The sequence below is a fragment of the Vulpes vulpes genome, chromosome 2 (genome assembly GCF_048418805.1).
Source record: "Vulpes vulpes isolate BD-2025 chromosome 2, VulVul3, whole genome shotgun sequence".
NCBI classification, from domain to species: Eukaryota; Metazoa; Chordata; class Mammalia; order Carnivora; family Canidae; genus Vulpes; species Vulpes vulpes.
Genome location: NC_132781.1, coordinates 163,755,822 through 163,770,107, shown reverse-complemented (window position 1 = coordinate 163,770,107; position 14,286 = coordinate 163,755,822). Strand labels below are relative to the sequence as shown.

At 42.2% G+C, this 14,286-nt stretch overlaps 1 protein-coding gene across 5 annotated transcripts in view; it reads left to right on the top strand.

Annotated features, from left to right (window-relative positions):
• Positions 1–14,286, top strand: part of VPS13D (vacuolar protein sorting 13 homolog D) — a 239,847-nt gene that overhangs the window by 62,228 nt on the left and 163,333 nt on the right. For all 5 annotated transcript variants that reach the window (XM_072751165.1, XM_072751164.1, XM_072751163.1 and 2 more), the window contains 6 exons: positions 1,636–1,846; positions 3,923–4,094; positions 4,264–4,376; positions 6,989–7,201; positions 10,407–10,672; positions 12,017–12,150. In XM_072751165.1, the coding sequence (XP_072607266.1) occupies positions 1,636–1,846; positions 3,923–4,094; positions 4,264–4,376; positions 6,989–7,201; positions 10,407–10,672; positions 12,017–12,150 (1,109 nt within the window). The remainder of the gene's footprint in view (positions 1–1,635; positions 1,847–3,922; positions 4,095–4,263; positions 4,377–6,988; positions 7,202–10,406; positions 10,673–12,016; positions 12,151–14,286) is intronic.

Below are 14,286 nucleotides of genomic sequence, written 5' to 3'. Positions count from 1 at the left end.
TCTCCCTCCTGATAACCATCAGTTTGTTCTCTGTAGTTAAAAATCTGGTTTTTGGCTTATCTCTCTCCCTCTCTCTTTTTTCCTTTGCTTGTTTGTTTTGTTTCTTAAATTCCACATATGAGTAAAATCATACGGTATTTGTTTTTCTCTGCTTGACATTTCATTTAGCATAGTAACCTCTAGCTGCATCCATGTCATTGTAGATGGCAAGTTTTCATTCTTTTCTATGGCTGAGTAATGTTCCATTGTATTTACAATTTTATATTAGAGTATAAGCTTCATAGGGGAAAAGATATTTGTATGTTTTGTTCACTGCTATATCCTAGAATAGTGTCCTGGACTTTAGAAAAATAGCTGGCAGAGAGGAGGTGTTTTAAGAATATTTGCACAGATGAATTTTAAGTCTGAAGAACTGATATATTTAGTGTGGGCTGAATGCTGGTGTTGTAATTTGGCTGTCCTGTGTATGAGCATGCTGTTAGACATGGCTCTGCCGCTCTGTGGAGGAGATGAGAGAGGCACTAAGTGGGCCCCTACATTATGGCCAGAGTGAGATGTTACAGGAAGGATGGAATGGTGCAGGAGGAAAGAACAGAGAGGCCCTAGCTGAGATCAAGAGGAGAGGGCGATGCTGTAGGTAAGGCTGTTCAGATAGCAAAGGACTTGGCAGTTTTGGGGAGACAGAGGCCCGTGAGTGAGGCTTCAGGAGCAGGGTGGAGAATGGCTTGGGATAAAGTTGGAAAAGTAGGCAGTGGGCTTATGCAGGGTTTTATAGGGGTTTAGGGGGAGTTTTACAGAAACAACTTTGGATTAAGCATCATCATTAAAGCGTAGAAGGAAGAGAATGTTATGGCCTCATTTATTTTTTTAAGGATTACACAGGTATTTTGTGGGCAGTATGGTTTTGTGAGGGCCAGACGGGAATACGTAGGTATATTGGAGGGGAATTTCTGGTGGGCCAGGAGGGAATGATGGTGGTTTGGATGAGATCAGTAGTAGCGGAAATGATTACATATTTGTTCAGGAAAATAGTTTTGTTGCTGGAAAACTTTGTAAGCCTTTGGGTTACATCATCTCTACATGAGACCCCTGTAGGATATCTTTGGGAGGGATGGCTGTCAAACCATTTTGGTCATAAATCCTTTAGGTTCAGCTCATATCTGAGGACAGTAGTGAGACACTGAAGGGATGTGGCACAGTATGTGTGTGGCATAGAAGAGGAGCAGACAGGAAGTGTCTAGCACGGGAGCGTCGCAGAGGGAGGCCTTGGTGCCAGAGTGGAGACTTTTGGATACTCAGATTTTTGAAGCAGGCAGTTCTGAACGTTTTCCAAAGACAGAATGAACTTTGTTTAGCTTTTTAGTTTTGTTCAGGGTCATTCCCTTTTGGGTCTTTTTTTTTTTTTTTTTTAAATTTTTTTATTTATTTATGATAGTCACAGAGAGAAAGAGAGGCAGAGACACAGGCAGAGGGAGAAGCAGGCTCCATGCACCAGGAGCCCGACGTGGGATTCGATCCTGAGTCTCCAGGATCGCGCCCTGGGCCAAAGGCAGGCGTCAAGCCGCTGCGCCACCCAGGGATCCCCCTTTTGGGTCTTACTTTCTTCATTCTCTCTCTTTCCTTGGGTCCATGTAGAAGATCATGTCTGCCTGCTGGATTGCATTGTTGTGGATCTGCAAGACATGGATATCTTTGCTGCAGAGAGACGTCCACGAGAGTATTCTAAGGCCTCTGATGACAGCAGTGGAGATCTGATATTCCCTTCCTATTTCGTGCGTCAGACGGGAGGGAGTCTCCTAACTGAGCCTTGTCGGCTGAAGTTGCAGGTGGAAAGGAATTTGGACAAGTGAGTGGTTTATGTCTGAATAGGTGTCTATCTTAGGTAGAATCTTAATAACTTGGAAATCAGTGCTGTGAAGGTAAGTCTGGAAGAGAATGGGTGTTCTGTTATTTTTTTCAGGTAGCAATGTTTATTGAGTCCCAACTGTGTGCTAGACATGAAGGCTACTATGATGGGAAGAAAACCTTATGTCTTTTTGGAGCTTACATTTTGATGATACAGGGATATAAGAAAGCAAATTAGAAAGTGATTCTAATTTAGAGTTTCAGTGTTACAAACTCTGTTACAGGATTGCCCCTTGGGAAACAAAGACCAACGGGCATGACGGTAGATGCAGGGAGGTGGTGATGGCATGGGGGGGTGGCGTATTTTGGAAGAGGTGACAATTGGATTCTATGTTTCAAGCACAATAGATTCTGGACCTGGTTTTGCTACATATCCTGGAGCTCCATTTAATCAGAGTAACTATTGAGATGCAGCTTTGCCCACCTTGCTCTATTAAGCAATCTGAAAGTACTCCATAAAGGCTAATGAACTGACTCTAATTTACTTTTTCATTGGTCTCAAACACAGGACTCCCATTTTGCAGGTTAGAGCATTGCTGCAGTTGTCATTACTTCTGTGGGATCATCTGGGAAATGTCTTGAAAAGAAATAATCCCAGACCTCACCTGAGACCACCAGAACCTGACTCTCAAGGCCCAGGCTCGGGTCATGTGAGCAAGGGCCCTTGGTGGTACTTATGTTGGCCCAGCCCATACACAGTGCGTGATGTCTGTCCATTTGGGACATTAATTTTGGAGAAAGCAGCAATGCTTGCATTTCAACTATAGCCAGAGATGGGATGTGGCTGTCAACTAATGGAAGAGGTTCTCATTTGCAGCATTTTGACAAGCAGTCTCCTTATTTGTGGGGAGTGCAGTTTTAATCCCTGTTTGGCCACTCCCTTCACGGTTCTTGGGTTTGGGTGAGCCATTTAATGCCACCTTTTTGTTTCTCTCTGGATTAACGACACTGTGTTGCTGCTCTCTCTGGGATTTTTGCATTTCATTTTTACTTGTTATTCGAGTGCTCCCTGGCTGGCACTCAGTTATGCTTGGCATGGGCTCTCTCTAGCTTCACTGGCCTAGCAGTCTTAGGAGGAGCTTCATTCTTTAGAAATGAACACTTTGTTGTCTTTTCAAGTAATGCTTTCCCCTTCAAAAAATGTGCTTTGTTACCCTGATTCTGTAAACTTGACTGGCTTCGCTTCCATCAGTGTTGATGTGCAGGTGATTATACTGTCAGCCCTGATAGGCGATAATAACTCAGTATGAGGTACCCTCTCACCACAGAAACAGGAAGCCAAGAGGAAGCTGGGTAGTCCTGCCCAGCCTTTCTTTGTGCCTTGCATCACTGTTCTTTCTTTACTTGATCATATATAGGTTTTTCTCTGCAGACAAAATAATTTTTTTTATAGTCCTCTTCTACTTTCAATCCCAGTCCTCTACTGTACATACTCAGAATGGGTGCCTGCAGGATCCATGTTGCCCCCTTCACCCCAAGAGGGTGAGGGAAGAGCTCTTCAGTGTTGGGATGAAGTATACCAGCCCCTGACCGGAGCGTCTCAACTGTACTCTTGCCCATCTCGGCAGAGACCAGTAACAGATTCAGATTTTATCCTGATGCCTCATCTGGATTCAGCATGAAACTCTGGTGTCTGCCTTTAGTTATCATGAAATCTGAAGAGTTAAATGAAGAGGTTGCCATTTCTTTATTGCCCTCCCAATTGTAGTGTTTAAGCTCTTTCTGAGTCTCACGAGATTTTTCTTTATTAATAGATTATTTAGCTAGCTCAGATTTTGGGACTTCATAAGTACGTATTTTCAGAGAAAGGGGGCTTTTGGTAGCTGAAGCATGATGCTCAGTTGTGGTGTTGTGCTTCATTTGGAGCCACATGAACTTTTTATTATTGGAAGTTAGAAATGAACTGATTGATAATGTAGGTGGGTACATTTTAGCTCTTTCTTACATTTGGGTGTGAGCTTTGTCATTGTTAAATTCCCGACTTATTTGCCAAAGTGACTTATTTTTCTTTTCTCAGAGAAATAAGTCATACTGTGCCAGACATATCTATCCATGGCAATCTCTCCTCAGTCCACTGCTCCCTGGATTTGTACAAATATAAGCTGATCCGTGGTTTATTGGAGAACAACCTTGGAGAGCCCATAGAGGAATTTATGCGGCCTTACGATTTACAAGACCCAAGAATTCACGTGAGTGAGACCCGTGCTGTCCTGTAACTCTTAACTCTTGCAGTCCCTGCCAATGGCCACCTCGCTCATGGGTCCTTCCAGCTCACCTGCGGAGAGAAGGTAGAGCAGCAAACAGATTAACATCTTGATCTATGAACCGCCTTCTCAGCTTGGCATTTTCATTTTGCAGACTATTCTAAGTGGAGAAGTGTACACGTGCATGTGCTTCCTCATCGATATGGTGAATGTAAGTCTGGAGCTGAAAGATCCAAAAGGAAAAGAAAGTCCTGGTTCCTTAGCCAGGTATGGCTTTAATGGTACTATCTTACTCCTAGTGACAGGCATCACAGTAACAGTATTGCCAACGGTACACACATTTTGCTTTAGCATAGAGCAGAGGTTGCAGATTGGTGGTTTGTGGCTAGAGGTGTAGGTGGTCTACAGTGCTTTTTGGTTGGCTAACACAGTGCTTTTTAAAAGTTTACATTCGCTGCTTTATCAGTAAAGATAGATTGTTAGGATGTTTCAGTGACCTCTGTACCTGGTGCCGAAACTGATGGATTTGAAAGAGCTGCAGAAATAATATGAAACTTCAGTTTCCTAAGAATTGACTGGTGTTCGGTCGTGTTTTTTTTTTTTTTTTTTTTTTTTTTGTTGTTGTTTTTTAAAAGATTTTATTCATCCATTCATGAAATACAGAGAGGGAGAGAGAGTCAGAGACACAGGCAGAGGGAGAAGCAGGCTCCCTGCAGGGACCCCGACGCGGGACCCAATCCTGGGTCTTCAGGATCATGTCCCGGGCGGACAGCAGGCGCCAAACCGCTGAGCCACCCGGGCTGCCCTGTTGTTTTTTTAATGTCAGCAGTGTTTAAAAAATTGTATAGTTGACACACAAGGTTATGTTAGTTTAACATGTACAACAATGATTCATCTTCTCTGTACATTATGCTGTGCTCATCACAAGTGCAGCTGCCACCTATCAACGTAGGACATTATTACAATACCATAACTATATTCCTTGTGTTGTACTCTTGATCCCTGTGATGTCTTCACTCCCAAACTGGAAACCTGTACCTCCTACATCCCTTCACCTCTTCCCCTCCCTGCCCCAAATTGACCAGTATTTTAAAAGTATTGAGCTCTAGAACCAGGTATGGAAAGCTTGTAAAGCTGCTAATGGTATCTGTAGAATACAACTTTGATGGAATGCCGTATTTGTATTAACACTGGGAGAGACAAAAGAGCCACCGCAGTTGTACTTCAGTTGCAAGGAGAGGGGGAGACATTCCAAATAGCCTAGGGTGTAGTGAAGTGTAAGGCTTCAATGGAGAAAGTTGTATTACAGTACATTCCTAATGTAATCTTGCTGCCATGCTAAGTCATCAGCAGCTTATAAAATAATACTAAATAAAAGCTGCCACAGGGGACAAAAAGTAGGTGCCAGACATGCAGACACAGCAGTGATTTGGAAAAAATGAAGACTTTTTTCCTGATGTGTCCACTTTGGTCCTCAGGCTGCTCTGCTACACAGTCGCTGTGGCTGGCTGAGCAGCCAGTGTCCTGATGTGCCAGCGAGAAAAGCAAGAGCCCTGGAGGGGTCCCGAATGGTACTTAAATGTGCCGCAAACCTTGTGGCTTTAGAAGATGGTCCCACAAAGTGCAGAGGACTCAGAAGTACAGGCTCTGGTGTGTCTGCCATAGGGGAGACCCAGAGCTGATTGGTGAGCAGTGATGATGACTGCTTCCCTTGCCAACATTTAAAAGTTGGGGACTTCACGTAAAGAGTTTGGATTTCAGCCTCTTTTGAGAAGTTGAAAGCTTTGACGATACTGGGCCTGTGTTTTCACTTGGAAGCATTGAGAAACCAAGGGGCAACTTGGGCTGCCTTCATATAGGGCATGTTTTGCCTGTTGATTTACTTAGTGTGTCACTTGCATGGTCTGGCTGGACCAAGAATTTGTGATTACTGGTGGGGAGTCTTTGAGACTGCATTGTGTTTCACACTTGAGCATCTTTTCATTTTGATCTTTTGACAACCGTATGAGGTTGGGTGGATGTGACTTCTATCTTTCAGATGGAATTTTTATCTAGCCTAAGATGATATGCTGGAAAAGTGGTTCAGTATTTGAAAACAGGACTTCCAGTCTAGAGATTTCCCTACTGAAACACTCTTTTTTTTTCTTATCTTCCCCTTGAGAATCCATCCTGGCCTATATCTAACTCAGTTGAATAAATCATGGTATAACGAGCCTTGGGTCCCACATTGTCTTGTGAGCTAGTGGTTTTTTTCCTGATGATTGGGTATGCCCGTAGTTTATTTATTTTTTTTACAAAATGAAGTAATTCTGTATGGAATATCATGATGGTACTGAATAAATTATGTATTGCACATTGTAGCTTTCTCTGTCATTAAAAAAAGGGGGCGGGGAGCATTAAATGCACTTTCTCTTGGTGGATCAGTTGCATTATTTCTCTGTATGAAGAGTAGTATTTGTTTTGGTGGTCTCCAGGAAGCTATCGTGGTTATATAAAACTTTGGCAGACTTTGGAGAGAGAATCCTGCAGGCATGCTAGGAATCGACAGATGAAGGGTCTAAAGGGACCCTGACATCCCTCAGGGATTGTTACACGTTTATAGCCTTCCCAGACTTGAGATGAGAAACAAGAATGCTAATGCACCCAGAGCATACTAGACAATGTTATTCCTCATGGAGTTCTTGTGGACAAGATCATCTTCCTGGAAATGAAAAGTAAGAGATAGGGCACAATGACACTGAATACTTTTTGAGGTGTCTGTTAACAAAATCAATGAAAGTTATTCTTCATAAAACCTCAGGTACACGTAGGATTTTGTTCTGTTGTCTCGAATTTAGATAATTTTGAAAACAGAGTTTAATACCTTGTCTCCCTTTTAGATTCGACTTCAAGAAATGTAAACTGCTCTATGAAAGCTTTTCCAACCAAACCAAGTCCATTAACTTGGTTTCCCATTCCATGATGGCTTTTGACACCCGCTATGCTGGGCAGAAGGCCAGTCCTGGCACGACAAACGTATTCAGCTGTATTTTTCAGCCTTCCAGGAACAGCAGCACCACCCAAGGATCCATTCAGATCGAACTGCATTTCAGGTAGTGGATCCAGATCCTGACTCTTGCCTTTCTTTATCAGAAAAACTTCCTATTGTGGTCAGTGGGCCAAGGCTGTATCAGCTTTGAAACGTCACGGGACTGAGGAATCACTGAACAGATAATAGAAAATGGCTCACCAGTGCAGCTCATAGTGTATTAACTTTGCATTCCTATCACCATGCAGTTGCAGTAATTGGCCAAAAGATGTCTCTGTTGCCTTAAAAAAAAGTTGAGAGCCCAGAATCTTAAAAAAAAACCTCCCTTGTAGTCTGTTCCAATAGGTAAAGTGAATTGAGGAAAGAAGAAATTATTCTAGTTTAAGGGGAAAGAAGACTTTTGATCTATAGAAATTATAGGCAGGAAGGTGGTTTTGCCTTGCATTATTGTTTTATCTGTGCAAGTCTTACTAACCCACTTTTCCATTTAAAAGGGCTTTAGCCTCTTTGGACTAGATTATGTTTTTCTGCCTGGTATTATGCTAGGCAGTGATGTGTGTAGAATGGGTGAATGTTTTGGGGTCGTACAGATCTGGACTCAAAACCTTCATCTACCACTTTCTAGCTGTGCACCCTAGGACAAGTTCAAGCACTTTGGGCTGCAGTTTTGTCCTCTATAAGATAGAGGAGGATGACCATACCCACCTCACAGGGTGGAGGCAGTAATTAAACAAGTAATTCTGGCCTGCTGCTTGGCACAGGTGGCAGGTCTTATTATTATTATACTGATGTAGCTGGTGTTAGTTTTATGATATACTACTGGCAGATTTTATGGCTAAGTGAGGATAGGCCTGAAAACTGAAAAATAAGGTTTGAGCTAAAATCCTCCCATGCAAATCCAAAAGGAGACCTTTGGAAGCAATGTTAGTTCTATTCTATTAGTGCTTAAGGTTTATCAGCTATGCTGTAAATACAAACTAGTAAATAAAGGGGCTGGGAACAGCTTCATGGGAAAAAAAAAAGATCATCGAGATTATTCTTGTATTCATATGCTTCAGTGTACTTGACATTTCAGTGTGCTGTGCAGTGGGTTCTCAGGGTTGAGATTTCTTTTAGGGAGAGGTCATGGTCACTCTCCATATGCTTTTAGGAAGTTTAGCAAAGTAGACAGACTTTTGCCTGAACTTTTTGGATGTTCAGAAATGGGAGTGCTCATGGCCTCTTACTAATTAAGCCTTTGCAGGAGCCAGGCATTGTCCCTACCTTTATACTGAAATTCTCCTGGCAAAGTGGGTGACATTTGCCCCATCTTACAGGTGCAGCAGTAGAAGCTAGGAGGGCATTGAGTACCCCCTTCAAAGTCACACAGTGAGTGAGTGAAGGGATCAGGGCTCACACTGGGGCTGCTGATCGCAGCGCCCATGCCCCTTCTGGTAGTCCTCAGGTGTGGCCACTGCATGTCTGGTGATCTGACCGACCTTGGTCAGATGCTAAGCTGGCTGTGATTTGTGGTTCTTTGGTTTAAGGATAATTATCTGATCAGGAGCCTTCCATATATTTGGCCCTTCTGCAGAAACAATTTTTGGGGGGATTTGCTATGTTACTATTGATATAGTGACCTAATCTGTCAGCTAGTTGTCACACCAATCATATTTTTAATACACAAGGAGCCTTGAAATGTTACTCTGTTTATATACCAAAGGTGTATAATTTCTTGGAGTCAAATAGTAAAGTCTTACCTTGGCTCTTGTGAACAGAGGTACTATTGTGAGTGAAAGGGGGTTAACATGTTCTCTTGATTGGAACTTTTGAACGCTTTCTGTGTCTCAAGAAGAATTGCTCTTCTGTTGGGATTTTGTGTGTCAAATATAAATCACTTCACAGTGTTAAAGGCTTGAAATATTTTCCAGAAAAGGATATCAGACATACTTTGACTTTTCAGTTAGTGCATAACTCTGACGATCTATGTTCGAAATGGGGTGGAAAAATTTTACTGAGGGCAACATTTTTTCTCTATTACAAAAGAGTAAAGTGTTTCTGTGAAAAATGCTGTGTTTGTATGAGGGAGACATGCATCGTTTATGCCCTTTTTCTAGAGGCAGTGAGCCAGGTTTAGGAGAAACAAGAGACTAGAGACGCCAGACTTAAAAACATCTCAGAATCAGCTTTTCCTGAATAGGAACCCCTTTTAGGGGAGGTAACCATATATGAATAGTAGCTGGAGCTCCAGAGTCACTTTTGGGCTCACAGAACAAAGTTCAACCTAGAAAACTGTAGAAAGGTGTCCCAAGCCCACTTTCCCTTCTGCTCTACCCATCTCTGCCTACTCATAATCTGGTAGGCCGCACCAGGGTTTGAGACTAGGTTTGGGGTCCTCCTTGGGCTTTCACCTCAAATAGAGAATTTGGGGTAACGAGGCCTATAAAACCAGTATTGTCTGTCTCCCTCCCCCAGCTCTACTTCCAAGGTGCTTGGGTTTATGCCCACATATAAATGTCATCTTATTTTTCTTTCTTCTCAGGCTAAAAGATCTGGGCTCTCTGGTCAGGTCCAGCTGGAGAATTAGTACTAGTATGTACATTTGGTGTTGGTAAAGAAGTGATCCCAGATATCAGAGAGAGAATGTCTCACTGAACTTCTTGAAATAGCCTGTAGGGAAGGCAACCGACATTTACCAAACAAAAGCCTGTTACATGCCTGGTGCTTTACTTTTTGCAGTGTTTGTATTTGCAAAATGTTCATTTTCTAAGTGAGCAGACAGGCTCAGAGAAGGTAGGTGGCTTACGCAGGATAACACAACTTGTGACTGGCTTTAAGCCTGTGCTCTTTCTACTGCACCAAGTTTTCTCAGCCTCAGCACTGTTGGTGTTTTAGGTTAGACAGTTCCCGTGTTGTGGGGCTGTCTTGTTCACTGCGGGATGTTTAGTAGCATCCCTGGCCTCTGCCCACGAGATGCTATAGCAAACCATGCCCCCACCCCATGTTGTGACCGTCACATGTGTCTCCAGACGTTGCCAAAAGTCTCCTGGGGATCAGAATCATCCCTGGTTGTGAACTGCTGCATGACACTATACTGCTTTCTTATAACATAAAAATATTATTAGCTTTTGAAAACACACATTGAATATCTTATTAAATCAGTGTTCAGAGTTTATTGATACTCAGAGCGGTCAATTTAAAAAATTGTGGAAAAACACCTGCCTGTGCAAGTTAGTAAAATATGTTTCTCCTTTCCTGTCTTATTTTTTTAAAAATCTTTTTCCTTGCAGATCTACAAAGGATTCCTCCTGTTTTACAGTAGTCCTCAATAATCTGCGAGTGTTCCTCATATTTGACTGGCTGCTGCTAGTCCATGATTTTCTTCACACTCCCAGTGATATTAAGAAACAGACTAATGTTACTCCTTCTCGCCACCGTAACTCTAGCAGCGAATCTGCTGTAGTCCCCAAAACTGTGAAAAGTGGAGTAGTTACCAAGCGGTCTTCTCTTCCTGTGTCCTCTGAAAGGCACCTTGAAGTCAAGGTCAATGTAACAGGTGAGCATATTTAGGTGTGAGTCATTGAGTCTCGGTCTGAATGTTAGGACTGATATGTGTCTTATTAGGATGACTCTTCTATCATCTCTGTATTTTCGTGTGAGCACTTAAACATTTGCATACAGACCAACAGACCAGCAAGTGTCACAGTTCTTGATCTCCATTTTCTGGTATGAACTGCTGGCTCACACTCAAGGCTGCAGGGCTCTGGGTCCTCCGCTCTGCTTGCCCATGGCACATGCCCAGCTTGAGCACCGTCTGGCCAGTGGTCTTTTCCCTCAGTGTTAAATCTGGCTTCAATTTTCTGTTTGATCTATAGGGCTCCAACAGATATGCTTTACTGAGTTTTGGCAAATCTGATGTGTGAAGATCTCAGTGTTAAATAAGTGGGGGGATTATTTTTTTCTTTACAGAAATAATATGTTCTTTATAAACAGATTTACTGTAGTTTTTGTTAACTAACAAACTCTCCTAGTATATCTGTATATATTTGTGTATCTATTGTGTTTGTGATATACCCCAACTACTGCTCTGGTTTGGAAGAAGCTGGCTAGCACAGTGCACTTTAAATGGATTTAGTTTCAAAAGTTAGCCAAAAAAAAAAAAAAAAGAAGTTCAGCCTAAACATGGTTTTTGGTGAAAATGAAAAGGAAATATGCCACGTACAGGTGAGTATAAAACTGCATTTAGTAATTTCAAAAAAAATCTACTTTAAATTAGTATATGTTCTTTGTAAACAACTTAAACATCTATGCAGATGATGTCGTGCCTTCCACTGCCCGACTAATGTTAGTATGTGAATCTACTTCCTGGGATTTTAAAATTTTATTTATTCATGAGAGAGAGAGAGAGAGAGAGAGAGAGAGGCAGAGACACAGGCAGAGGGAGAAGCAGGCTCCCCTCAGGGAGCCTGTTGTGGGACTCGATCCCTGAACTCCAGGATCATATCCTGAGCTGAAAGCAGAGGTCAACCGCTGAGCCATCCAGGTGTCTCTTTCCGGGGATTTTAAAACAGGTCATTGCTTGGAGAAGGGATGCTTTCCTGGGCTTCTGAATATCTCATAGGCCCCCAGGAGACGTAGCTTAAAAATACATACTTTCTAAAGAGAGAAGAGAAACAGCATCCCAGTCTTTTCTGTGTGTACAGTGCTCTGTTGGCTTAGCTGTGCCCGGCCAGATATAGAGAATTTGTTCAGGGTGGCAGTGAAGCAGAGTGTCGACAAACATCCTGGAGAACAAATCTTGCTGGCTGATGTCCCCAGGGTAAATGCATTGCCTCATTTGCAACAGCCTGTTTTTTCCAGCCTCCAGCCTTGGCTTGGTTGACAATGCTGTCCTTTCCAGGCACGGAGTTTGTGGTCGTTGAAGATGTGTCCTGCTTCGATACCAATGCCATTATTCTCAAAGGCACCACAGTTCTCACCTATAAGCCCCGATTTGTTGATCGCCCCTTTTCAGGGAGTTTGTTTGGCATCGAGGTAAGAAGTCTATGTGTCAATCAAAACACTGAATGATTGGCTTAAAAGAAAAGCATTTGGAAGAGAATTTTTACCTCTTTAGCTTTCATTAGGGGAAATAATTGATGGAATTGGTGGACTCCAGCCCCGCCCCTCTTTGTTTGTCTTCAGATCTACCAGGTTATCCTTATGTGTGAATTCAGTCTCTCAGTGTCAGGCTGTAAACATACCAAGAGCCTGAACCTTTTTCTCTTACATCTTCCCTTCCTTAAGTAGTTCAGGGAGACCCTTCTAGTCCCCATTACAGTGTCAGGCCCCTGCTGTGCCATCAACTTTAACCGGTCTAGTCCTGGGCAAATTAGTCAGGGTAGGGAAGTGGTCCACATTTTCCCACGCCCCCTTCACAACGTTAAGTTGTTGACTCTGAAGACCTAAGGCTTTGTGGTCACGGAAACTTGTTTATAAGAGGTGTGAAGGATTTTATGTATTGTCCTTTTAGAAATATCTAATCTGTAAAAGAATGTCTCTAGAGAGTAATGCATAACCCAACAGAGTGAGTCTCTAATAGTGCTGCTTGAGGCTCTAATTTAATCTCATAAAGGAGATACTTTGCACTAGAGTAGCCTTTGTGGCCTGAAAATTACATTATGCAATATTAAGTATAAGCTGCTCTGTTTCTTTTAAAGCTGGGGGTTGTGGAGAGGGAAGGAGAAATGAGGCAGATTATTATTTCTATCAAGTGTTCTTAATTCATTGATATCCACTAATGTTCCTCTTGTTATAATATTAGAGTCTTTCACCCAGGTTACTCATCATTTCCTTTCCCTTTATGATCGAACTTTTCATAACCAGTTCTTTCCAGTGGTATTTCAGAAGTAGAATGAACAAAACTTATTTTCACTGTCAGCAGCATATGGCACTTTTTTCCCCCCCTTCTCATCAGGTATAGCTAAATAAAGCCTGTAGAGATTTCACTTCTTGATTACTTGTTTCTCCCATATAAAGAAACCTTAGTTTAAGAGGAAGGGCTTACGTGCTGGTGTGATGTGAGTCGATCATGAAATTGTAGTTCATCTGCTTTGCAAACCACTCCAGTACCAGCTTTGAATGGAAAATGTTGGTGATTGATTAATGAACTGTCAGGTACAATTGGGTTTTGTGTAGCAGAAGGCCCTGAAACAAAAAAGAAAACGAAACTTTTTTTGCTCTAAAGTTTTAGAAAAACTATAGGTAAAATATTTGACATTCCTGGAAGTTCTTGTTTCTAAGGCAGCACCATTGGATCTGAATTTTAAGATCCCTCTTGTACATCATTGGGGGAGAATTTATAAAGGAAGCCAAATGAGTTGATTTTGAATATAGCATAGGAGCTTAGTTTTACATGTTTTCCAACAGCACTGGAAAATGCTCCCACCCTCCAAAAAAGGGGAAAAAGCAAGGGAGACCAACAGGAATGCTTTCTAATGTATAGGGTTTTTTTTCTCTCTCTTTTATTTAAATTCTAGTTAGCATACAGTGCAATATTAGTTTCAGGAGTAGAATTCGGTGGTTCATCATTCACATAGAGCACTCAGTGCTTATCACATGTGCCCTCCTTAATGCCCATCACCCATCTAGCCCATCCCCTACCCACTTCCCTCTGCAACCTTCAGTTCTCCATTGTTAAGAGTCTCTTATGGTTTGTTTCCCTTTCTCTTTAACCCCCCACCCCATATGTTCATCTGTTTTGTTTTTTAAATTCCACATATGAGTGAGATCATAAGGTATTTGTCTTTCTCTGATTGACTTATTTCTGTTAGCATAATACATTCTAGCTGCATCCATGTGATTGCAAATGGCAAGACTTCCTTCTTTTGATGGCTCAAGTAATATTCCATTGCATATACATATATACCAGATCTTCCCCATTCCATTCATCTGTCGATGGACACTTAGGCTTTCCATTGTTTGGCTATTTTTTGTTTTTAAGATTTATTTATTTTAGAGGGTGAGCAGGGGAAAGGGTGAGGGGGGAGGGAGAGACTCCTTAAACAGACTCCATGCTGAACATGGAGCCTGACTTGGGCTTCGACCCCAGAACCTGGAGACCATGACCTGAACTGAAATCAAGAGTCAGCTGCACAACCCACTGAGCCACACAGGTGCCCCTGGCTATTG